The 25367-nt window shown below is 52.3% G+C and overlaps 1 protein-coding gene across 1 annotated transcript; it reads left to right on the top strand.

Annotated features, from left to right (window-relative positions):
• The first annotated feature begins 668 nt into the window (after positions 1 to 668).
• Positions 669 to 24508, top strand: TXNDC5 (thioredoxin domain containing 5). The gene is made up of 10 exons (XM_019945069.3): positions 669 to 1180; positions 4548 to 4697; positions 9637 to 9742; positions 14133 to 14229; positions 16514 to 16629; positions 18003 to 18089; positions 18677 to 18820; positions 21616 to 21698; positions 23119 to 23248; positions 24268 to 24508. The coding sequence occupies exons 1-10, from the start codon at positions 912 to 914 to the stop codon at positions 24388 to 24390; spliced, it is 1305 nt and encodes a 434-aa protein (XP_019800628.2). The 5' UTR covers positions 669 to 911; the 3' UTR covers positions 24391 to 24508.
• Positions 24509 to 25367: the final 859 nt, after the last annotated feature.

Raw genomic sequence — 25367 nt, 5'->3', positions numbered from 1 at the left:
CAAACTGAGGGTAAATCAAGGCCAAGCAGGATGCCAGGAAGCAACCCAATGAGTCTCCTTCCGACCCCTGGGGCGGGGCCTTACCTTCAACTACCACGTGCAATCAGGAGTGCGCCTGCGGATGTGAATTGTGAGGTGCCCGAGTCATACGATTCACACCTGGGAGCCTCGCAGTCTCCACGGGAGGCAGTGCAGCACGAGTAGGCGTGTCTTTATAGCCTCGATGCAATTGGGGAGTTAGGGCGCCATAGGACGCCAGGCAGGCGTTTTTGGAGGAGGAGCCCTGCGGGATTAGTGTCTAAGAGGATGCTTGGAGCTTTTCTCCTCACCCTCAAGGTAAGGCAGGGCAGGGCACGCCCGCACGCGTTTCTCTTGTTAAGCGGGTTTTCATCAGTCCCTGAGCTCAGGCCTGGAATCACAGTTGAGGTCCAGCCAAGAATTTGACTCATTCAGGTGTAAACCCCGCCAATTCTGCTCAGTTTCCTGAATTCTGCTGACAGCAGCTCTTTATTCCTTTTGCCTGAAATCCTGGGGTCTTCGTGTACGTTGAGATGAACCGAGGCTGACATCCCCCTCAGTGGCCTCCCGGCGCTCCAACACTCAGCCCCGCTCCAGGCCAGAGCGGGCAGAGCCTGGGTTTGGGGAGGCGCAGCGCCCTGCGGGAGTAACCCAAGCCGTCCCAGGAAGTGCTGGAGGCCCGGCACGGAAGGCTGTCGGGGGCCCGGACCCACTCCTTCCGCGGGCTCCCAGCCAGGCTCTCCGGGCGCGCGCGGGCCCAGCCTCCGCCGGGGAGCGGGCGCGCGCCGGGCGGGGCGGGGCGTGGGCGGGGCCTCTCCGGGGCCGGGGGCGGGGGGCGGGCGGCGCGGAGGGGTTACCGGCCGCCGCGGCGAGAGCGCGCCCAACCAGCCGTGATGTCCGCGCGCGCCGGAGGCTTCCTCCCGCCGCGGCCCCGGGCCCTGGCGCCGGCCGCGCCTCTGCTGCTGCTGCTGTTGCTGCTGCTGGACGCCGGCGGCGGGCGCGGGGGCGCCTGGGCCCAGGAGCCGGGGTCGGCGGTGGACGTTGACCCCGCGGCCGACGGCGGGGACGGGCAGGACCCGCACGCCAAGCACCTGTACACGGCCGACATGTTCACGCACGGCATCCAGAGCGCCGCGCACTTCGTCATGTTCTTCGCGCCCTGGTAACTGGCCGCACCGCCCACCTCGGGCTCCGCGGGTGCGGGTCTGGCCCGGGCCCGCACTGTGCGCGCGGGGGGCGCGCGGCCGCGGCCTGGGGGCGCCCGGCGAGGGGCTGAGGGTCTTCCGGGCCGGGAGGTGGGACGCGCCGGGCGCTCGCGGCTGACGTGGCGCTAGGGCCGGGGTGGAGCAGGAGGGGGCGGTCCCCGAGGGCAGAGCCGGAAAAGGCCGCCGCTCCGGCTCCCGCGCCCCCTTCCCCGATCCCCGCACCGGGGGAGGGGAAGGGGTCGTCGCCCTTCGGGGCCGCTGGGAGCTCAGAGGCCGGCCGCCCCCTGGCCCCAAACTTCTGCGCCGGCCGGAGGCAGCGGCCTGCGGTGCGCCGGGACCCGGAGGCCACGTGCGGTCGCCCCGGCGACCGGGCGCCCGGCGTGCACACTTGGACTTAGGAGACGGTTCGCTCGCCGCACGGCAGACCTCCGGCCTGCGAGTTTAATTGAAACACAGGGACTCACAAGGCGTGATTTCCCACCCTGCAGGAAGGGGTGGCCCAGGCAGAAGAAGGTTCCTGCGCTCCCCCGGGGGGTGGAGAACAGTGCGGGTTCTGGGGGCCCGTCCACAGCCCCGGGGCGGTGGGGAGCTGTGCTCGCGGTGATGGGAGCCACTGGCCCCGGACCCAAGGCCGACCTCTGGCACCTGCTCCTCTCTGCTTTCTTGGGGCCTGGTCGTCTGCAGAGTGTGAGATGAGAAAAGTTATTACTACGTTGAGCAGACGGTGCCCCTCGCCGTGGTTCTCGGGGGGCGGGGGGCTTTGGTGTGGCCTCGGTGCCGAACCCAGAGACGCCTGCCCTGTGGGTTGCCCTGCAGAAAGCCTTCCCGTCATTCGCACGAGCACAGGGACTGAGTGCCTTCCTCCTAGGGCCTAGATGCCCGATGAAGGGGGTCCTCCGTGGACGGAGCAGCCAGCCAGTCTTCGGGCCCAAGGCCCTTTGCAGGCTTTACTGCAGAATTTGGCATTCGCCCCCAGAGCGGAGGAGGCTCCTTGAGATGTGGGAAGGGGATGCAGGAAGGAATAGGGAGAAGATGCCCAAGAAAAACGGCCTGTTCAGAAAATGTGCTGGTGGAAGTTGGAGGAAACTTTTTCTCTTCCTCCCCATGTTCAGATGATGACTGTATTTCAGTTCATTTGGAGTTAAATCAGCACTTTTGGTCTGGGTCAGAGCTGTCCCATAGATACATTGTGTTTCTAGTTCCCAAGAACCAAGAGTTGAATTTGTAGAACTACCAGTGGTATAGAAAATACTTTGTAGTGTAACATAATGGACATCGATAGTTACTTTGTGAAGGGTATTATTCTCAGAGTAGCTATTCCAATTAAATACACTACTTAAGTGAAGCCTATTTTTGTGGAATAAATCTGCCCATGGATTTTTTTCCCTTATATTTTAAAGAAAAACTGACATGTAGACATCGTAGGTCCGTGCAGTGCCAGTGGAGTTTTAATTCTGGAGTCTCTGTAATACTCACCAGCTAGTCCTGGGCTGAGTGAGGGACAGGACCGGGCACTTGGTATTAAGTACATTCCTTAAAGTAATGTAATGTTTCATTGTGTGTGGCTTATAGACTTTTAGGTGGATGCTCCCAGAAAAAGTGACTTTTAAAGTTTTTGTTTGCTTCTTAATAGTCTACCGTGAAATGTTTAAATAGAGATGTGTGGGTTTCTGTGACAACATTTAAAAGTTAGACTTTAAGAGCAGATTGGAGCTCAGATGGAATACGCTGTGGGCTGCCCCTCCTCTTTCCATTTCAGTTTCTGGAATGTTGGGAGCCCACGTGTGATTTGGGGGCAGGAGCTAATGAAAACATCGATCTGTGTGTATTTGCTCTGAACTGGGTAGAGGCAGGGCTGTCCTACTGCTGTAGATCTTGTGCCAGCGTCAGGTCATAGCTTCTCTATGGCCAGTTTTCAGGTCACATTGAACCTGGTGACAGTGAGGTCAAGGTTGGAGCCGCCTCCTAAAAAGGACCAGGTGGCTTTGCTCTGTTATGTGACCACAAACTGCCTCTGAATGCAGCTGCTGTCTCAGAGGTTCATGCTGTAGCCCCAGAGGTCCAAACCCAGAAGTGCCAACTGCACGGCACCCACGGATCCATCGCTGAGAGATCGCCAAGCACATAGTACGTGCAGGCACTGGGGATCCAGCTGTAGGAAGGATGATGCTTGTCTCTTGTCCCATGTATACTTAAATCCAGCAGGGGTTTTCCCTCACAAGTGTCTTCCAGAAAAGAAGGGATTCATATTGTATTCGAACCTCTTATAAAGCAGGATTCTCTTCTCTGGCCAAGAAAGTGCTTAGGGAAGACAGGTTATTCTGCTTGAAGCAGAATTTTCCAGTGCTTCCTTTAGGTGCTTCCTGGTGAGGTCATCTGTCAGAAAAGAAAAGAGGCAAGGAGATTTAACACTGATTTGATTGAGAAATTATTTTGAGGATGAACTCAGTTATTAAGTGTTGGGTGTTCTTACCACACTTTAGAAAGCAATGCAGCAAGTAGTTACATCGTAGACATCACGAATACACACTTACCAGGTGAATGGGGAAAAAACCCCCACATGCCATAGTGTTTGTGTATAGTTAAATTCATACACTGAATTTTATGAGTGTATGTTTGAGTATCTCAGATTTAGAAGTTTGGGGGTGGCCACAAGCTTTTTGTATGCTTCTCACTGGAGAGAATGCAGAGCTGATTTCATTTCGAGGCTGCCTTGCATGTGGGGAGACTCGGTTACATGGTAGAGGAGACCTGACTGTCAAGGAGCCATGGCGAGGGGAAGCGCTGAGCCACCGCCACAGGGGCGGAGCGAGGGAGCTCTCCAGATGAAGGGGAGAAGAGAGTGGACACCAGACAGCCTGGGAGTCACTTCCTGGAGGAAGTGACAAATAGGAATGAGCCAGGTGGGTTTAGGGAGGAAGTGTCAGAGAGAAGAGTGTGCTGATTCCCAGGGCCCGGCCAAGCTACGGCCCTTTCAGGAACCTGGAAACTCAGCAGCATGACCCAGTGGTGGGCAGCAAGGGAAGGAGGGCAGTGTGCATAGAGGTCAGGTGGGAGGTCAGCAGGGACCAGATCCAGGGGGAGCCGGCACAGCGCCTGGCTAAGTCTTGATTTCACGCTGAGAACGATGCGGGGTCTCTCCGGAGGGTTTAAGCAGGGGAGCAAGATTATGCAGACACTGTGAGCTGTCCGGCTCCGTCTCCACTGCAGTGAAGAAGGGGTTGGATCAGAGAGCCCCACTGCCCTAGGAAATGGCTGAGCAGGTGGGTCGGGCACCCTCTGACCCCGGCGCTCAGCGTGCTTGTCACTGTCACCTTGCTACAGGTGTGGACACTGCCAGCGGCTGCAGCCTACCTGGAACGACCTGGGAGACAAGTACAACAGCATGGAGGACGCCAAGGTGTACGTGGCCAAGGTCGACTGCACAGCCAGCTCGGACGTGTGCTCCGCCCAGGGCGTGCGTGGGTACCCCACGTAAGTGACGGGCGCTCGCGTCCTGTATCCGCCGGGTCTTCCTCGGCTTTTCGCCAGCCGCATTCGGCCAAGAAAGTTCAAGTTAAACTTTCGGCACCTTCTTTGTAGTTCTGAGGAGTGAGGGGATGCCGACTTCAAGCAGGCACTCCCTGTGTTAGGGAGAGGTTATATTTGCACCGTGTGTGTATTGGGTGCCTTTTTTTACTTTGTTTGGGAAAAGCCTTTAATTAGTTGAGTTTTCCTGTTTATAAAAGAACATGTCTGCCAGACAAAAGTGGCATTCTCCACGAGGTCCTGTCACATTTGACGTTCACACGTACGTTTACACGATGAGCACCGACTGTCATGAATTTTCGTTGAATTTTTGGTCACTCTGTTAATTCTTAAGCCTCCCTTCTAGAGTTATTTCCCATGTGACTGGCCCGTGGGCTGTTTTTGTTGGAAAGAAAGTGCAGCTGTTCTGACAAGTGATACTTGCTACCTACTTCCTTGACAGTTAAAACAGTTTTTTGGTTTTAAGAACAGAAATTGAAACTGGCTTAATGAACAAAAGACGGAATTAATTTGAAGGCTGTGGGGGGAGGCCTCTGAGACTCAGCTCCATGAGTTTGGAGGTCTGTTCTTCTGCCCTCCCGCCCCTTAAGGTGACTTAACCACCCCCCCCCCAACCCCGCACTGCATCTCTCTGTTGCCATGGCGGACTTGGGCCTGTCGCCGATTGGCCCAGCTTGGATGGACTGTTCATTCCAGAAACCATCTTTGTGACCCAAGAGGCAGGATCTTGTCGGAAGACGGCAGCCCCGTTCAGACTCAACATTTACTGGTGGAGTGAAGAGCGCTTCTCCAAAAAAGGGAAGACGCTGTTTCCAGAAGGATGGGGAAGGGGTTGGGCACCACAGGTCCCCAAATATTTGTTCAGATTGACAAATGAAGTCAATCCTTTGGGAAACCCGAGCTGATCTTCAGACTTGAGAGGCCGCATGGAAAATGGCAGGAGCTCTGGGCTGGAACCTGGATGCCACGGTTTGGACCCCAGCTCTACCGTGTACTTATCCTGCAGCTCTGGTCACACACGTTCCTCAGCCTCTGAGTCTGAAGTAGGACGCTGACACCCACCCCCATAACATTGTTGTGTGTAATAACGTGTGTAGATACCGATCTGAACATACCCAATAATGTTAAGGTTTCCTCTGACCTTTGGAGATTTGGCATTTCCATAAAGGGCCCTGGAACTCTTGGTCTTTGGTGACTGTTTGCTAATGTGGGTGCAGTAACTCAAGTGTACATCACATCAGAGCAATAGAGACAAAACTTCCTGCTGTATGTACCTACCCGTTGGCACCACTGTCCTGTGCTCCACTGCATTGCCTTTAAAGTAAACTCTGCTTGTATGAAGAGCATCCCAAAGCAGCAGCCAGTGAGGAGTGGGACCAGTTACCTGTTGAGAGCCTGTTACTTTCAAGGTGCAGGAGCAACAGAGATGGGTGGCCACGGTGTCCACTCTGAAACAGCCGGCTGTGTGTGGCCCTGTGGCTCTGTGCACGGTAAACCACGCCATAGGGAAGGTGAAACAGGACCAGTCATAGGGCTGAGAAGGCAAGTGCCGGAGAGAGTAGAGGGTTCCACCTGCACCCAGTCATACGAGCTCTCTGGCTGCAACATCAGTTACTGCACAGATGCTATTCACAGATACTGAAAGATCCATGTTGGATCAGGTGTCCTGATTTGTTTTTTAGAAGACATGATCTCCCCAAGAAAACCATGCACTGGTTTTGTGTTGTTAAAAAGAACTATACAATACAATGAGCTACCACTACGTGGTTTGGGAAGGAACCTCGTCACAGCCCGAGAACAGATTTTTTCCACAGAATGCAGGAGGTAGGGGCATGCTGCATAAACGTAGTGGCCTCAGGGCGTTCATAGATGACCCTGTGTGAGCTTTCACTTCTAGGGATGTTTCGAGGCCTGAATCAGGTGGTGATGTAAGTGCTGAGGCGGGTTGCGGAGCGGGGTGCCAGCACATTAGCTTTTAGGTCATCCCTCCCGTCACCTTCAACTGGAGTAAAGGCTTGGAGAGGGAGGGAGTCTGGGTTCCCAGGTCCCTGGAGAAGGCTGCCTACGCTCGGGAAGATGTTTTAAGGTCTTGCTGTTGAGACAGTAAAGAGTCTTTATCACCTGGGAAAGTGCTGGCAGGGGCAGGGCTGAAGGAGGTTCCCTAGGGCTGCCATGCAGAGTGCCACTGAAAAGAGTAGAAACGTATTCTCTCACAGTTCCGGAGGCCAGAAGCCCGAGATCAAGGCATCGGCAGTGCCGTGCTGCCTCTGAAACCTGTCAGGGGTTCTTCCCTGCCTCTTCCTGGCCCCTGGTGGTTGGCGGGCAGCTCTCGGTGTTCCTTGCCCTGCAGAAGCGTCACCCCAGGCCTGCTCCTGGACTTGGCCTTCTGCTGTTTGCTTGTCTCTCTCTGTGTCTGAATCTCCCCTTTCTGTACGTACTGGATTAGGGCCCACCTTCACGACCACATTTTAACTTGATGGCCTCTGTGCAAATCCTATTTCCAAATAGGGTCACATTCCATGGTAGCGCGGGTTAGGACTTCTGCAGATCTTTTTGGGGACACAATTCGACCCATGACACCATCTCATCTATAGTAGTAGAACTTCCATCATTGCTGTTTTCCAGAGGGACCCAGCAATGGGGATCTTTCCCCTGCAGTCTCCTTGATTGAGGAACAGATCACCAGGAAAACAAGTGCCCATGTGGAGGTTTGGTAACAGCAGAAGAGTTTGGGGCTATACTTGGGGCGTGAACCCCGTGGCCTGCTCTGCATTGCTGCCCTCACCTCCATGTACAGTGGGAGTGAAGTCAGATGCCCCGTGAGGGAAGCTCTGCCCTCCCTAGGCTCTGTGAACTCAACCAGAATCTCAGACTCGAGCTGGTTAGAAAGATTTTTAATCCAACAACAGGAAGAGATTTTAAAAACTAGTTTTGCTTCGCTCAGTGTACACCACATGAGGGAAAAGTCCCAGATCAGGTTTACTGCATTTTAACCTTAGCAAAGGAATGGAGGATGGGTTCAACAATGCCTGCTCTGATTTCTGATTTTTTAAAAATTCTTATATAGTTTTATCGTTACAATTAATATTTAAGCCTTCAGATTTTCTTTCTTTTTTTTTAACATCTTTATTGGAGTATAATTGCTTTACAGTGGTGTGTTAGTTTCTGCTGTACAACAAATTGAATCAACTATATGTATACATACATCCCCATATCTCCTCCCTCTTGCGTCTCCCTCCCACCCTCCCTATCCCACCCCTCTAGGTGGTCACAAAGCACCGAGCTGATCTCCCTGTGCTATGCGGCTGCTTCCCACTAGCTATTGATTTTACGTTTGGTAGTATATATATGTCAGTGCCACTCTCTCACTTGATCCCAGCTTCCCCTTCCCCGCCCCCCATGCCCTCAAGTCCATTCTCTACGCCTGCGTCTTTATTCCTTTCTGATGTTTTGAGGATCCACTCTTTTCCATCCTGAAGCGCTTTGGTGGAGGGAGGTACTGGGGCGAGAGGTAGGGAGTGGAGAGGGACAGTAGCCGCCTCTAGTCCTTTGTGGGCACAGCTCACGTTTCCAGAGCGTCTCAAGGGGTGGATGCTGGTGTTCGCAGTCTGAGAGCCTGCTTTGGAGTCACTTGAAATGTTACGCTTCGTCAAGGAAGGGACATACTGGCCGAATCGAGTTAGAGTGCGTCTTTTTGTCCTGGCTCTATGAGTATAAGCTGCTAGGGAAGGGGACATGTATTCTTCACTGGAGACACATTGGGATGTCCCGTGGCCCATCACAGGATCTGAGCTTCTGGGTGAGGCCAGTAAGCCCATTTTCACCTGAATGCCTTCTCCAGCCAGTGTGTTGGTTTTCTTGTTTGGTGTGAAACTTCCTTTTAAGACCTTTGTGGGGCTAGCTGTCCAGACCCACAGTTTGATTTCTGCGTATCTTAGCCTCTCGCACTCTGGCACTGTGCGTTGGGCATCTCCTAACAAAACCCACGTACGTGCCAGGAAGCGTTAGGGGTGTTTTAGATGAGTAGGCTCGCCCCTGAGTGCTAGCCTGTGTGTGTTACCTGTCAGTAGCCATATTTCCCCCTCCATCCTGCCACCCTCTATTAATTCTGTCAATAGAAGAATTATTCCCTCCCCTCCCCACCTTCCTTGATGCCTTCTGTTAAGTTTTATCTGGACCGTGTTGTCCCGTCACCAGTGGAGTGACACAGGGTCTGGACGTGTTCATCTCGGCCTCTGGTGATGTCTTTGCTCCCCTCCAAAGGCAGAGCTCCTTGCTCTGTCTGCAGATACCTAGTGTGTGTGTAAAATAGAAAAGATTCCTTCTCTGGGGGCAAGTGAACGGGCCATATCAACCAACGTCAAGGTTGTCCTTATAGTTGGAAAGTTGAACTCTCACAGTAGCTGGATACTCATGCGTTGTAAGAGTTGAATAGCTGACAGTGTATCCTGGAAATACATTTACTGCAGAACAATGCTATTTCTACTACAGTTGTAAATTGTTTTTCAAAATGCAGAACGTAAGAACTACTGAAGCCGGGGAAGGATAACAAATACGGGGCAGGGGAAAGCTAGAGAGCTCTGCACACCTGAACCCTTGTAGCTTTGGGGCTTTAACTCACGGCCTGATGTGTTCACCCCGGTTTTGTTTTTCAAGAATAACATAAGAAACTTTTAAAAGTTCAGGATTAAGTGACTATGTTATCACCTAGAACATTACTTTTCTTTCTTTTCCAAGTATCATCAGAGAGGGGCAGGGGTGGGCTGCCTGCGGCCCGCCGACACCTCATTTTTATGATTGTTCCGCTAACTGAGTTTGCTCTCTGCTCAGAGTGGTTTGAAGTGCTTTAAAATCTACTGCAACTAATCCTCTGTTACTCTTTCAGCTTGAAGTTTTTCAAGCCTGGCCAAGAAGCTGTGAAGTACCAGGGTCCCCGGGATTTTCAGGCCCTGGAAAACTGGATGCTGCAGACACTGAACGAGGAGCCCCCCGTGAGTGCACACGAAGCCACCCCCTCTTTCTTCCTACATTTTTGGGGTAGTCAAGAGGCCAGTTTAAGTACCATCTTTTTTTTTTTTTTTGCGGTATGCGGGCCTCTCACTGCTGTGGCCTCTCCTGTTGCGGAGCACAGGCTCCGGGTGCGCAGGCTCAGCGGCCATGGCTCACGGGCCCAGCCGCTCCGCGGCATGTGGAACCTTCCCGGACCGGGGCACGAACCCGTGTCGCCTGCATCGGCAGGCGGACTCTCAACCACTGCGCCACCAGGGAAGCCTTAAGTACCATCTTAAAGCAACTTTTATCATAAGTAAAGGTTCACTTTTTTTTTCTTCTCAGTTTTTCTTTTTACCGTGATAAAATACACTATAAAATTTGCCCAGTTAACTGTTTTTCAGTGTACAGTTCAGTGGTATAAATACATTCAGAACGTGGTGCCACCGTCACCACCGTCCGTGCACAGAAATTTTCCGTCTTCCCGAAAGGAAACCCTGTCCCCGTTAAGCCCTGACTCCCCTCCCCCTCCGGCAGTCCCTGGCGCCCAGCGCTCTGTTTTCTGCCTCTATGAATTTGGCTCCTTTAAGTACCTTATGTAAGTGGGAAAAGATGAACTTTTAACAACTTTCTGTTATGGAAAATTTCAAACAGGCACCAGAGTAGAAAGAAGAGTCTAATGGATGGTGGGCAGGAGTGCAGGGAAGGTGGCCCCGCGTGCCCGCCTGAGCCTTGACAGTGGTTCCCATTCTGTGGGCCTTATTTTGTCTCCCCTGCTTCCCCGCCCCACGTTTGGCTGCACAGTCAGTGTCATTTGTAAATATTTCAGGATGCAGCCCACAGATGAGGACTTACTACTTTTTAACATACCTTCTGTGCCCCCTTCACATGTAATTCAGCTCGCAGTAATTCCTCAGCACCCGAGATGGACTCGTGGCCACCCAGGGTCAGGGCCAGGCCCCCACCCTTTCTCCCCCGGGACCTCGCTCCCGCGGGCGGTACCCACAGTGTGAATCTTCCCTTTTCTTCTCAACCCTCAGCCCCACGGCCCTAAGTGGCTTTGCTGATAACAGAATTCAATACCCTTCATACTCTCCACGTCTTAATGGCCTCCCCTGCGGTAAGGATAATATCAGGAAACGGCAGAAACTGTATGGTTTCTGAGATTTTTTTTTAATTGAAGTATAGTTGATTTACAATGTTGTGTTACTGAGATATTTTTTAAAGACATAGTTATATGTAGAGTGTTACAAAGAAAACCCTGTAATCCTCGTCCAGCTGATGTTAGGACCCTTAGTTTTGTTATAAATCACTGATCGTGAGCCCTGCAGTGAGCGTCCCTTCGTGGGTGGTGCTTTCGGATCAATGCTGACTGCTCAGGCCCACAGAGGCTGAGCTGTATTTTGACGGGAATAGAAAGATGGCCCGTGTTCCCGTGCTGTACGTTTCTGATGAAAATATTAAAAGAGCATCTGAAGTCTTTGAATGTAATGTCCAGTCCAGCACTGGAGTAAGACCGTGGTATTGCGTCAGGCAGGCGCTCCCTGACCTGAAGGTTGTCTGGGCTCCAGGGCTCTTTTGGGGGCCCTGATGCTGTTGGTGTCATCTTCCAGGGTGTGGTCCTTCAGCTGTCCCCCAGATTCTGTGTAGAGGTCACAGCTAATCAGAAACCCAGCTGCTTCCCAAGGGCTACTTTACCTCACATTCTTAAAAGTTTAGAACCACATGGAGAAGAACGTCGGCATACGGTATTGAAAAAGTGTTGACCAGAGACGTGTCTAATTTTAGGCAACAGGGAAAACCACAAACCTCGCGCAGAGTAAATTTGCGTCTTTGTCATGGCAAGAAAGCTGGGGGAGCAGGTGTAACTTTCACATAGGTTTAAACTTCAAGTTGTTTTCTGTTTTTTGTTTTTTTTTTTTTGTGGAAATGTTCTCTGAGGGGAGGAAGCCAGTGTTTTGGGTTTTTTTTGGTTTTTTTTTTGTTTTTTCTTTTTTGCGATACGCGGGCCTCTCACTGCTGTGGCCTCTCCCGCTGCGGAGCACAGGCTCCGGACGCGCAGGCTCAGCGGCCACGGCTCACGGGCACAGCCGCTCCGCGGCACGTGGGATCCTCCCAGACCGGGGCACGAACCCGTGTCCCCTGCATCGGCAGGCGGACTCTCAGCCACTGCGCCGCCAGGGAAGCCCGGAAGCCAGTTTTAAAGGGGAGTTCATGGTCTCCAAAAACATTTAAAGTAAACTTTTCAGCAAAAAGCCAGTCTTCTATGATGACTTTATTCACGAAAGCATCTGCCAGTGTCAGGATGGCAGAAAGACTTCACCTCATGAGCCGAACGTCTTTCTGGGGAGTGGAGCCCAAAGCACGGGCTGGGGACGGGGCAGCCAGGCTGAGGCTCACGTAGCCGTCCTCAGCGGGGTACCCCGGGGGCGTGGCCACATGGAACCCACCCCTCCCCACCTGAGACCTCAGTTACCCACTGGCCATATCTTTGTGTCTCAGAGCAGTGGGGATCTCAGATAATTGCTAGAAATGATGACAGGGTGCCTTATTATAGAAAATTTCAAATATTCAGACTTAATACTGCAAGCCGAAATTCTTTTCAATGTGAATTTTGCCTTATAAGCAAAAACTTTTTAAAAACTTCATCTGTATTTATATCTAAATAACTTGATGTACACATTTTCATCTTTAAACAGGATAAATTTAGATTTTTTCCTTCCTAGCATTATGGCAGTATTAAAGGAAGTCAAAGAAAAGAAAACCTGCCATTTCTTAAATTGTACCCCAATTTTTATATTTCCATGTTTCCTTCTGTAATTTTTCCTTAAACAGTCATCATCAAATAAAAATGGTTCCTTTCATTAACGATCTTTTTATATAGTTGAATCAGCTTTATACTGACCATATTTTATCCCCTGGATTTGCCATAATCCAGCTCTTCTCTGTCCATGGATAGTTGGGTTATGTGTATTTTTTCTGTCATCAGAAATGCTATAAGGAACATTTTTATCTTTGTAAAGGACGTTTTCCTTTTCTACTTTGGAGTGACTTTTTAGACTATATTCCCAGACATAAAATTGCAAGGCAAAAAATAAAAAAGCAAGACCACTTTTATGGCCCCTGATGAATACTGCCAGATCGCTTTCCTAAGACTCTGTAAGCCCACACTGTCACCAGCCCGGGGAGAGGGGAGGGTGGCCGTTCTGTGATACACTGTGGTGTTCCCACAATGGCCATCCCTGCGTGCCACCAAGGCACAGGCTCCTTCGGTGCCGTAAGTGGACATTTTGCTACTGCAGCCCTTTGAACGTCTTATACCGGGTGACGTGTAGTCTTTTGTTTCATGTTATTGGAACCTAGCTGACTGTCCACTTAGCCATCACTCTCGGTCATCCTTTTGTCTGGGTACTTAGCACTTGGACAGCTGTGTCAAGCCAGCAGTGGAAGAGAAAGCTTCATGGTGCTTTCCTGCTCAGCTTTGAGCTCTCAGCACTTTGAAAGCTTTTAAAGACTTAACTTAGATATTCTTTTTAATAGAAATACAAACCACTAGGTAGAAACTGAGTAACACACACCCACGTGTCTATAGCACAGTGGGGATTCAGTGGTCTTCTCTGCGCCTCTGCTTGCAGGCCGTGGCTGTGTCGGCCTGAACAATCGAGACATTTCGCACGGTGTGGTAGAGCGGTTAGTAGTTAGTTGTCACACTGGTGTCTGCCAGGTACTGGAGAAATGCCACTTCTTATCCGTTCACTGTGTGTTTCTGTCCCAAACTTAGCCCCATGAACCATATTCTTGCTAAAAGTGCAGCCCATGTTTGCCCTGTGGTTTCCTCTTTGCTGCCTTCCGTCCACCTGAATCTTCTTTCTCGTCATCTTTTCTCTTTTATCAGCCCTGCAGAGTCTTACCTTCCTTCACAGGTTTTATGTTTGTGTAGATAAAGGGTGGCCAGGCCCGCCTGCTCTCTGACGGTTTCCTGCTCCCCGTCGTGCCCCTTTTGCTCCCTCTGTGTCTTCGGGTGCTGCTTCCTTCTGTATTCTATAAGACGTCTCAGGTCACGTTTCAAAGGACGGGACAGGGTGCTGGTTTGGGGTGGCCCATCCTTCAGTTTGTCTGCTCTGTTGGGTGGGGTTTGGGGACAGCAAAGGACGGGTTGGGGCAGGGAGGCCATCACCCAGCTGCCTGGAGCATCGGTCCTCGAGCATTTGCCAGGGGTGACAAAGTCGCTTCTTTGCCCGGGGTGCCACCTCAACACAGCAGTGTCCCTCGAAGCCTCGAGGTGGCAGGGGAGGGAGGAGAGCATAGAAGGTTCCAGACAGAAGCCTCCATGGGCTCCCCTGGGTCTTCACACACACACCCAGTGACCCTTGTTCCGTCTCTTCCCATTAGACACCGGAGCCCGAGGTGGAGCCACCCCGAGCCCCCGAGCTCAAGCAGGGCCTGTACGAGCTCTCGGCCGGCAACTTTGACCTGCACGTGGCACAAGGTAGGCGGGCGGGTGCGCCGGGTCTGCACCTCTGGGCACCCCTGCCCGGGCCGTCCTCCTGGGGGGCCTGGCTTTTCCTCTTGCTGCTTGAGGGCCGGTGGGTCGCAGCATGGCTGGCACTTGTCCAGAGCTTCTCTCCCCCAGCCCCGATGGCATCAGTGTTTAATGCTCTTCCTCTCGGAGATGATCCCTCCTTTTGTCTCTGTCCTTAGGGAAGGGCCAGTTCTAATCCTAAGCTAAAGCCCCAGGTGTGGAAAGCTCACTGATGGTGAGTGGGTGCACGCACTTGTGTACTGGCTGGACAGTGCGTCCTTGGATAAGAATGTTTATGTTAATGTTAATCATATGCTTATTGACCTGAGGCAGAAACAAAGGTTTCTCTTACCTGTTTAAACCAGAATTTATTGGGACCATTATAACACACGAATCGAATCAGCGTAGGTGTTCTTTACACTTAAAATATTTTTCGATACCAAATCTCATTTTTTGAAAATAGTCTCCTAAATGTCAGAATGACCTGAGTACGATTTCTAACGTTAATGATGTGTAAGGCCTTTCTTCACACGTTCGGAAGTGTGGGCTCAGCAGTGAAAGGCTTGAAAGTGTGTTCAGCCTCCTTGCTAACCTGCCCTCTCAGATGCTGTCATGGAGAGAGATCCTCCTGGGAGACGGGGTTGGAAACGCTCTTAGGAGGGCTTAAAATTGTGTCCGGCCCTGAAGCCTCCTGCTTGCTGGTAGTTGACATACACCCCATCTAAGGCCTGACATCGCTTGTGGTGATCCTTTCAGCCGTTTTTAATTAAAGGTGGCTAGTTAATTGGTACAGATGCTCCGACAGGGTTTCTATCCTAAGGGGAGTCGCTTTAATTTGAGACGGGCTTGGGCTCCCTGCAGCATGCGCTCCCGGGGCCACCCCGTGACAGACCACCGTCCGAAGCCCAGCCCTGACACCCCCCCGGGCAGGTCACCCACCGAGGGGCCGTGTGCCCGCACGCCGTGGCCTCGTGCTGCTGACATGAGGGTCTCTCCTCGGAGAGCGGTGCAGCCCCGCCCTGACTCAGCTGCCAGGCCTCCTGTCTCCGCCTCACAGCACAAAGTAGCGACACACCTGTCTGGAGACGTGGTTTCAGCCTTGCAGATCAGCTGCTCATGTATATTTTAAATGTTTTTATTTAAATTTCTTAACTGGAGTATAGTGGATTTACAGTATTGATTTTGAAGCAAGTTTTTTTCCCCATTTCCCGCGATTGCATCATTGCCGCGGTGACAAGATGCCGCCGTGAGCGTTGCCATGGCAAAGTCCGACTCTGAGCCTGAGTCACACGCCAGCGTCCGTTGGTTGGTTCTCTCCTTGGCCACAGCCTGATTTCGGTCTGGTCTCAGCCTGACACCGTTTTGGCCCTAGGCTGGTCAAGGTAGAAGAGCCTAGATGAAAGTTTTCAGTGCCTAAATCATGGTGTTGTAGGCTTGTTTTTTTCCTAGCCAAGGGGAGCGATATTCAGTCTTTTTAGATCTTCTATCTTATTGTGAAATAAAACCCAGATACAGAAAACAATGTAGGGTGTAGTGAATGGTCATAGAGCGGTCACCCGGCTCAAGACAGAACACTGCTCGCTTCCCGTGCCCCGCCCCCCAAAAGGCACTGCCCTGGCTGTAGGGAACCCGCCACTTGCTTCATGGTGTGGAGTACGGTCGCCCTGTCCACGTCACCCTGCTGTCTCTGTTCCCTGACTCTGTCTCTGTTCTCTGTTCCCTGAGTTGGCCGTTGAATCTAGGGAATTTATCACGTTCTGTTTGATGTTTTGGGGGGTGTGAGCAACACTGCGTAGCTGGGAAGTCTCTCTGTGACGTCAGTGGCCTCGTCCGTCACCGCCTAGAGCCGTAACTCACGAGGGATGCAAAGCCTGCTGCTGTAATTCAAGCATCCCTTCTTCATTTTTACAGCAGGAGACACTTGCCCTCGTTTATCACTTGGTTATCCAGCGGTGCAGTTCACGTGGGAAAGACAGGCTAAGTGCCTGATTCTTTCCCTTTATCGCCCGTTTTCCGAATGAGTTGGGTCCCTGTTGTCCTCCAAAGATGACAGATCGGTTTTTAAGGATCGTTATGAACTCATGGGTAGAGACATATTTGATGGGGAGTCATTTTTTACCAGTTCAAGGGTTCATGCTGAACTGAGCTTTGCAGGAGGACAAAGATGAGACGCTTCCACTCACGCTCTAGGTGGGTGGGTGTAACTCACACTCCCTCTCCCCTCCCCCGCCTTCCTTCCCCACCCCCGAAGGAGACCACTTTATCAAGTTCTTCGCCCCGTGGTGTGGTCACTGCAAAGCTCTGGCTCCGACCTGGGAGCAGCTGGCTCTGGGCCTTGAACATTCCGAAACTGTCAAGATTGGCAAGGTAAGTGAAAGCCCTTATTAAACCGGAAATAGACCGCCTCTGGCTGGATTAATTAGCTGAGTAGCCCATTCTTCATTCTGTGCACAGAGTCGCAAACTTGATTTGTTAATTCCATTAGCGTGCCACTTGGTAACTCATCTCGCCTTCACAGATGCAGCCGGGTCTCGAGTGCGCTGGCTTTTCCACAGTCTAGAGATAAATTATGGCTTTGGCTCCTTTGTTTATTTTGAAGCAATGGCCAGTTCTGAATTGGCAGCCCCAGAGCCCTTTCTGCAAAGATATGGGGCAGAGCCTTAGAGAACATTCACTGGACGTACTTGGAGACCATCCACAGTCGAACTCACCCAAGAGCTCTTTCCTAAAAGGACCTTGGGCTCTGTGCTCACACCCTGTGTGCAGCCTGCGTGCAGAAGACCCGCCCGTGGGGAGCCCTGGCTTTTGCCCTGCTGCCAGGAATTCTTTCCCACTTTACGTAGGGAAACCAGAAGTGATGCCTTGACAGCTGGGTTTTCGGGAAATATCTAGAGCAGCTTCCGGGCCTTCAAGCACTTTTAATCCGTCCATCCTCCAGCACCTACCAGACACCCTGCCTGAATTGCTTTTATAAAAATCTCATTTTCTACCTTGCCGGGGGCTGATTTGTATACAGGAGTAATGCTGTGTGTTCAGGAACTGTAGCTAATAAGGTGATGCGCCCAGCACAGTGAGATGGCCAAAAGCATAAACGTGGGATTCGGACAGACCTGGCCGGCCACCCTCGAGCAGCTTCTCCACACCTCAGTCTCCCCCTTCGCAAAACCGAGACGAGATCTGACTGGGGCGGTGGTGAGGGTGACGGTGAAATGCTGAGCACGACGCTGGGCACAGAGCAGATGCCTAGGAAATTGTAATGGTTGTGAAGTGAAGTTTTCACTGTTGTGTGTTAAACACTTAACTTGACATCTTTTAGTTTTATCTTTATTATATTCCAAATACTCCTATTTAAAACTCCTGAACCTGAGAATACATTTCTGATGACTGGCGTGGGTCTCTGTCCACGACAGCTGGCCGTCCCCTTCTCCAGATGTCAGGCTAGGCTCCCTCTCTCCATCTGCTGACCTGCTCAGGGCCCATCTGCTGACCTGCTCCCCCAAAACTGGCATTTTTGAGTGAAAAGAAATCATGTCTCTAAAGTAAATCCCATCACTCTGCTCCCTAAGCTCAGGTGTATTTTGGGGTAAAGTCTCTCCAAAAGCTGCAGCTTGCTGGCAGAGACGCTACAGATGGGGAGTTGTAGAAATTTTCTTTCTTTGAAAAAGCACTGAGTGTCCGAGAGCCCATTTACCAGGAAGGCTCGCGGAGAAACTGACGGGGCGCGTGATCTGTATTTCCAGGTTGATTGCACACAGCACCATGAACTCTGCTCAGGAAACCAGGTCCGAGGTTATCCTGCTCTCCTCTGGTTCCGAGACGGTAAAAAGGTACGTCTTCGGGTCTTAGCGTTGAGACAAGATGTGTGTCTTAACCACGGCTGAACAGTCGAGTGGTTTAACGGGTGGCGCGTTGCCAGCACAGACTGTTTGGGCACTGGTTTAAAGGAATACGCATCACGGAGCGAGAATGTCTTTCCCTTTGTTGGTAAGGCCTGGCGGGTTGAGAGAAACCATCAGGCGTTATGCACTCCCGAAGCATCTCAGCGGGCTCAGGTTAACTCTAGCGTAAGCCGGATGGACGGTCCTAGGGTAACTGCTCTGATTCCGACCTTTGAGAGGGGTCAGCGCTCGCTCTTGGTAAGGCCCTTCAATGCCGGCTTCGTCCCTGGCCGCTGGGCAGCGCCCAGACTTTGGAACCGCTTAGCTCTGCAGAAGGAAGGCGCTGTGAAGTTCTTTGCCCAGAGCCAAACTGCGGTTGATCATCTGTGCTTTGCCTTCACCTTTGAGCAGCAGACACCACAGAGCCGGGACACCCAGACAGAGACGTCCGATGGGGGCGGGTCACGCGTGGGCAGGTGGAGGGGTTGAGGATTCACAGCCCTGACGTGTCTTTGTGTCGCCTGTGTCCCGGACAGGTTGATCAGTACAAGGGGAAGCGGGATCTGGAGTCGCTGAGGGAGTACGTGGCATCGCAGCTCCAGAGCACGGAGAGGGGCGCCCCGGAGCCCATCCAGCCCTCGGAGGCCCCCACGCTGGCCACTGAGCCCGCGGCCGACCAGGTGGGTGCACGGTCAGCTCCCGCCTCCAAGCGACAGCGCAGGCACAGCACGCGGTCGGTCATTCACATGGGGGGCTGGGGTCCACTTTTCAACACAGCGTTTTCTTGAACTCCTTTCACATGCTTGTTAGGGGGTCAGCGTAGACAGAGCTTCCCTTTAAAGAACCTGGAGTGGGTGTGAGACAAAGGATCCTGCGAGCATTTGGTGTCAGCATTTCTGGATTCAGCACTCACTAACTTGAAGGTATTTGCTGTGAAAGCTGGGCTGTTGCCTCTTGGGCCCGTTCTGCTCGTTTCCATAACTTGCTGCAGTCAAGGTGGTAAAGGCCCCTGAAAGAGCTGCAGCAGAAAGGCTCTGCGCGTTGGAATGTCAGAGGCAGATCGCTGTAGGCTATTTCATTTGTCCAGACGATCGCTGACTTATAGAGGTGTCCTCTTCATATATTCAGAGCATAAGGTTTCACGTTTGTTCGTTCTGCGTTTATCAAGCCCTGTTGCGTTCCAGCCACTGTCCTAGGCCGCCAGGACACAAAGTGAATAAGGTCGTTTTCCGCCTGTGGAGAGTGGCGGGTGGGAAGGGGGAGACACGCGAAGATGTCGGTGCTGCGACGCAGGCCGGGGCGGGGAGGCAGGGAGCGCCACCCCACGGGTGAGTCGGTGTCCACTGGAGAGCCGTGGGGAAGGCCGCCTGGCGGCGCGTCAGCCGGCAGGAGTGAAGAGGGCGCGAGGAGGCCAAGGGCACCGTGCGGGACGCGGAGGGAGCCGGCGGCTGGCCCCCGGAGGGCCTTGTCCGCCAGCCGCAGATCTCAGGTCTGCAGGGAGCCAGTGGAGGGCTTGGAGCCGACGTGGACTTTAAGAAAGCCGGCTGGCTGCAGCCTGTGTGGACGAGACGGAAACCGCTGTATCTGGAGACAAAGGATGCAGGGACGGTGGGCAGGGGCGTCCAGCTCCCCCTGCGCAGTCGGGATGGGGGAGGGGAGGGAGGGAGAGACGGGCTGGCGGCGCCGGGTGGGAGGGAGGCGATGGGTCCCTATTCAAGGTGTTGCTTCCAGGGCTGTGGCGGTCAGCACGTGGCGACAGGTAAGAGTCCGGAGCTTAAGCCGGATGCCTGTCTAGAGGAGGAGGTTCCCGCATCCGCTCCTGTAGGTAGAAACCGATGCTGAAGCCGCGGGTGAAGATGGGATTATTCGGGGAGTCAAAGTGGTGTTTTCCCGGGAAAGCAGTGCTCGGATTTCCCAGCTGAGAACCACACATAAGGCCTGTTTGTCTGTCAGTGTACTTCCAAAGCCGAGTCCTTGTGTTGCCGCCTCGGTTCACACAACTGCACTGCACAGCACGCCAGGTTCTTACCGGGACGGCGGGCAGGGCGGCCCTGGTCCTGGGGAGGACGCCTCCCTGGCGACTGTCCAGCCTCAGCACTTACGGGAGCGATCGTGACTCGCTGGGGCTGTCATGCCCGGGGCCCGGGGATCAGGCTTGGAGAGCCGGCAGCCGCCGGCCCCATCCTCCCAGGGTGGGGCTGTGATGGCGCCTCCGCCCCCCCGGGCCCAGCCCCTAGTGGGACGCTTGTAGGTTGGGGACCGCGTGGGTGTTAGTTAAAAGTGGAAGTTTTGGTTTAAGAAGTAAACAAACGATTTCGTAGTTAAGGGACCATGCGTCAAGGGAGCGTGTGTCATGGTGGTTGTAAAGGTCACCCCACATCGAGTATAATTATATACTGTGGGTGTTTTTGTCAAACCCAGAAGGGTTTCTATTTATAATGAGGTTTTCCACCGCTAAGTGGGTCTTTCAGTGAGTGTGGTGTCATGTTTCTGGACATGAAGATGGCAGCGTCTGGATGGCCCCCTCAGTGCCCCTGCGTCCTGGTCACAGACACATGGTACTTGGTGCTGGACTCGAGTGGGGCAGCCCTGGTATACTTTGCCACGTGATACATCATCCGTATTCTTTTTATTTATTTATTTATTTGGCTGCATCGGGTCTTCGTTGAGGCACGCAGGATCTTCGGTTACGGCGTGCGGGCTCAGTAGTTGTGTCGCGCGGGCTCTGGAGCGCGTGGCCTTAGTTGCCCCGCAGCGTGTGGGATCTTAGTTCCCCGCCCAGGGCTCGAACCCACGTTCCCCTGAATCGGAAGGAGGATTCTTAACCACTGGGCCACCAGGAAAGTCCCCATCATCCATATTCTCACGAGAGGATCACAGATCCGTTTTTGGAGGAAAACACATAGACATAACCCTGTGAAGAGCCTTCAAGATAGAATCGCTTTAGAGCAGACTGCCGTGTGGCACCTTGGCCCTGAGTTCTCCAGCCTGAGTTCACATGAGCAGTCTTCACATTTACTGTGAATTTGAAAATGGAAAGCAGCCTGTTATCTGTAGAAGCACAGGTTGCCTGTGCTTGTGTAACTAAGGTCCCTCCGTCACATAGAGAAGATAATTATGAATCTGTAGGATGAGAGCGATAGAGTCGGCGGGGAGAGCAGTGCGCACAGACTTCAGGGAGGCCGGTCGGCTCGGACTTCGATCAGTGTCCGAGGCTCCAAGCCCGGGAGGCGCATGCTTGGGCCCTGCCCACCCAGAGCCCTGGAGACAGCGGCTGCACCTGACCCTGCCTGGGCTGGCTGGGAGCTTTTGTGGAGCTTGTGAAAAGTGAGTTGTGTAGGTATTTGTGTGTGGCCTCGGAGCACACATCACAGCATTTTAAAAGATGACGGACCCGTATCTCTGCGATCCCAAAGCGTGGTCCCCGCTCTGCTCTACGTGGTGTATTTGAATTGTGGCTTTTCCCTCCCCCAAGGGCACTGTGTTGGCACTGACGGAAAATAACTTCGATGACACCATCGCAGAAGGCATAACCTTCGTCAAGTTTTATGCCCCGTGGTAAGTAGCTGTTGAATTAGAACCTTGGTCCTCGTGCGCTTGAGTCACATCCTATTTTTCAGGCCATAGGCCAACCCTCCGGACTCAGTGTTGGGCAGATACATTTACTTGTAGTTATGCTACAGGGAAAAAGGAAATGTCATTATATGTGTTAGAGTTTGGTGGTAATTCACAAAGTGATGGAGAATGAGGTTAACTTAAAGCTCAGTCTGCTCTGGAAGAAACAAAACTGGAGACTTCTTATCGTGGCCATGTAACACTGCAGTTCTGTGGTATCTGGGCACTTTGCCAAATAGATGGCTTTTGGGGTTAAAAACACCGTGCACATCATGAGGTATTAAGAGCTCTGCCCCTTCGTCTCTCTGGATGTTGTAGAGAAATCGAGTAGAGCTCAGCTTTCCGTTAGAGCCATGCAGTCTGTCAGTCACCTGACCTTCCTGGCCCGTGGCCCTCGGGGACCAGAGCAGAGATGGGCTGCTCGGAGCCCGAGACCGCGGCAACCGCAGTCAGTGGGGAGACGATAGGTTCCAGGATGTGCCGTGAACCACTGCGGCTTTGGATGCCCTTTAAATCCTTTGAACCCACTTTCCTCAGCTGTAAAACGGGGAGAACGCTTTGTCTTGAAACAACCCATTTGGAAAGATAGTGTTGAGGAGAGAGAGATCCTGTTTCTGAACACAAACACACACGTGCCATTTTCGCTTCTCACTTTGTTTCATTGCGCGTATCCATGAGAATCAGTAACAGCAGAGATAAAAAAGTTAACGAGTGACCTGTACGACTTGCGCAGGTTTTATTCTTAAAGAGTAGAATCACTAGTAAATAATGCCTTTAAAACTATCACGTATTTTCTAGTTTTTTTAAAAAAAAACCCTAAAGCTGTACAGATCACGTACAAGGACAGAAGAGCCGCTTTCATTGAAGGGGAGCAGGTCATAGAGGGGAAGATGGTCAGGAAGGGGGTATAGTAACAGGTGGAAGTAGAGTTTGAGCCGAACTTAGTGGCCTCAGTGCTCACACCACATCCCGGAAGCTTCAGGGAAGCTTTGAAGTTCTTTTGAACATTTAAGACCGTCAGAAAGATCTGTTTTTGGCAGTCAGGTGATTTTTTAAAAAGCCCACAGTTGACCGCATCGTAGAGATGCTTGCAAAGCTGAAGCTGTTTTGCAGACGTCTTGTTGTCAGTCAGGGTATCCGAAAGCCTGCTCGGGCTTGGGTTTGAACTCCGTGTTCGGGATGGGAGAGGACGAGCAGGTGCAGGAGGTGGGGGATGATAGCGCGCCCCGCGGGAGAACCTGCCGGTTTATCCACTTCTGGGCAGCTGTCGGCTGCTTCCTACAGAAGAAACAGGCTGGGCAGTGAAGTGCAGGCGAGTGAGCTTGACGGGACCTCAACAAAGCTGTCGCTCTTCTGTCCCCAGGTGTGGGCATTGTAAGAGCCTGGCTCCTACCTGGGAGGAACTCTCTAAAAAGGAATTCCCTGGCTTGGCGGGGGTCAAGATCGCCGAGTTGGACTGCACTGCGGAACGGAACATCTGCAGCAAGTACTCGGTGGGTCCACATGGATGGGAACTCATGGGGACAGAGGTGGGGGCGGATCCCAAGTGGAGCTGTAATTCGGTACTGTGGGCTCAACCAAGATAACTCATCCTCTCGACAAAGAGTTTTTTGTGTCCTTTGGGGATTTTTTTTCCCATTTGAGAAGCAAAAGAGCTGCTCTCTCAAAGGAAAGGCTGTCTTCTGTGAGTGCACACAGTTCAGAGGGGTTTTCAGGCCTTGCCACCTGGGCGAAAGGCGGGCAGTACCTGAGACTCTGAGCTGGAGGGCAGGGCGCCACCTGCGCGGCCATTCTCATTGGCTAAACGGTCAGCTGGCTTGTAGCCTTCGTCGCACACACAGACACAAGGCAGCGCTCAGTGCAGAAAGTATCTGATCCTACGCTTCCCTGAGAGGGCCACACCAATGGGCCAGGCTTGGCTTCTTTACGTAACTGTTGCCTTCTTTCCAAGCTGTTAGCACCATCGAATAGCCCAGAAGATTTGCAATTTATTTATATTTTTCCATTTGTGGTGTTTTTCTTCAAACATTTTTGAGGCCCCCGGAGTTTATTAGAATAGATGTGTGTAGCGCAGACGTCGTCTACTTACTAGAAGATGCCAGTCAGTTTTTAAAATGTTTTATTTTTTTGGTGCTTTAAAGAGAAAGGTGAGCTGTGCTGACAAGTGTGCATCCTTGAGGCTCCTGCTGCCACTCAGCGCGGACCACAGAGCGCCCTGGTGTCGCCAAGGAGCTTGTGGGAAATGCAGCCTCAGGCCCCCTCCAGCTCCCCAGGCGAGACTCCACTCTAGGGTGAAGTCACTCCTTGTTGCTAATCTTGAAAGTAGGTTTGGGTTGGAAAGTGAATATAGAGCCCCAAGGCTCTGCTTTCTGAACTCTTAGGTACTTTTTTGATGGTCTGTACGTTCTGAAAATTTAACTATAGACTTCCCTGGGCACGACTCTAGGATCTCTTCTGATTTTAATTAAGAAGCAACTTTATGTTGGTTTTCAATTTTTTTTTTTTTTTTAAGGTACGAGGTTATCCCACATTGCTGCTTTTCCGCGGAGGCAAAAAAGTCAGCGAGCACAGCGGGGGCCGAGACCTGGATTCCTTGCACCACTTTGTCCTGCGCCAGGCGAAGGATGAACTGTGAGCTCGGCTGGAAGCTGTCTCCTGCCTGGCCCTGGGCAGGAGCTCAGTCCTGCGGCCGCTGCCCGGTCCCTTGCGGTGGTGACTCAGAGATCAACGCACTAAACTTGTGCTGTCTTCTCCACGTGTGTGTTCTTTAAGCCAACACACTCCACAGATTCTTTCTTAGGTTTCTCTAAGTACATGTGTAGCTCATGATCCCTTTGCAAACTAAATATTTTCAGTGGCAAGCCACCATCCATCCCCTTTAACCTTCTCTCGGTGAAATCTAAATGGTTTCCTTTGAGACTAAAATAGAGTCAAGGAAATTCCAATTGCCAGACTGTTTTTGGCTTTGGAGTAATTTTGGTGAAAGCATCATGCGATGCATAGTTTTTGAACCATCCGCGCACAAGTTCTGGAAAGGTGGCCTTGCCTTGTGGCGATATTGCGTTGCTCTGATCTGAAGGTCCCAGTTGACTTGTTAATAACGTCGTGGGTCCCTAGCTTGGAGCGGATTTAAAACACAAAACCCCGTCGCCTCTGGAAGAGCCACTTTCCCAGCCCCTCCTGGATCTTCTGTCTCTGTTGATACCTCTCTCACGGGGAGTGGTGAGCCATAATGAAAACGGTGGTACTCCTGACGCGTGCCTGAGTAAGGTAATGCTGACGCCGTAGTCTTGTGTGTGTGTTGATACTTGACCAATCGCTTATTACTGTTCAAGGGATACTTCTGTCCCTCCTGGGTGAGAGATTTCATTAGTTAACATGAAGCCAGAGTCCACGTGAACTTGAAGATTCGATGTCTCGCGTGGAAAGTTCCACAAGGCTTGTCCCGACTATTAACTCCTAGGAAGATTCTGCTTGGCTTGGCCATCTGGGGCAGGAGCCTTCCCAGGTCTGCGTATCAGGGACCGAGGAAGCCCTGCAGCCCCAGAATGGAGCCCTAACCGAAGCAGCTTCGGACTCAGCAGTCCTTCTAGAGGCCGCGTCCTGTACTTC

The sequence above is a fragment of the Tursiops truncatus genome, chromosome 10, assembly GCF_011762595.2.
Source record: "Tursiops truncatus isolate mTurTru1 chromosome 10, mTurTru1.mat.Y, whole genome shotgun sequence".
In the NCBI taxonomy this organism is placed as follows: Eukaryota; Metazoa; Chordata; class Mammalia; order Artiodactyla; family Delphinidae; genus Tursiops; species Tursiops truncatus.
Note: the sequence above shows the minus strand (reverse complement) of the source record. Positions and strands in the feature narration are given on the sequence as shown.

Coding starts and splice junctions, on each gene's coding strand:
- TXNDC5 (XM_019945069.3), top strand. CDS start 912: ATGTCCGCGCGCGCCGGAGGCTTCCTCCCGCCGCGGCCCCGGGCCCTG. Junction 16,630..18,002: donor AAACTGTCAAGATTGGCAAG/GTAAGTGAAAGC, acceptor CTGTATTTCCAG/GTTGATTGCACACAGCACCA. Junction 18,090..18,676: donor GGTTCCGAGACGGTAAAAAG/GTACGTCTTCGG, acceptor TGTCCCGGACAG/GTTGATCAGTACAAGGGGAA.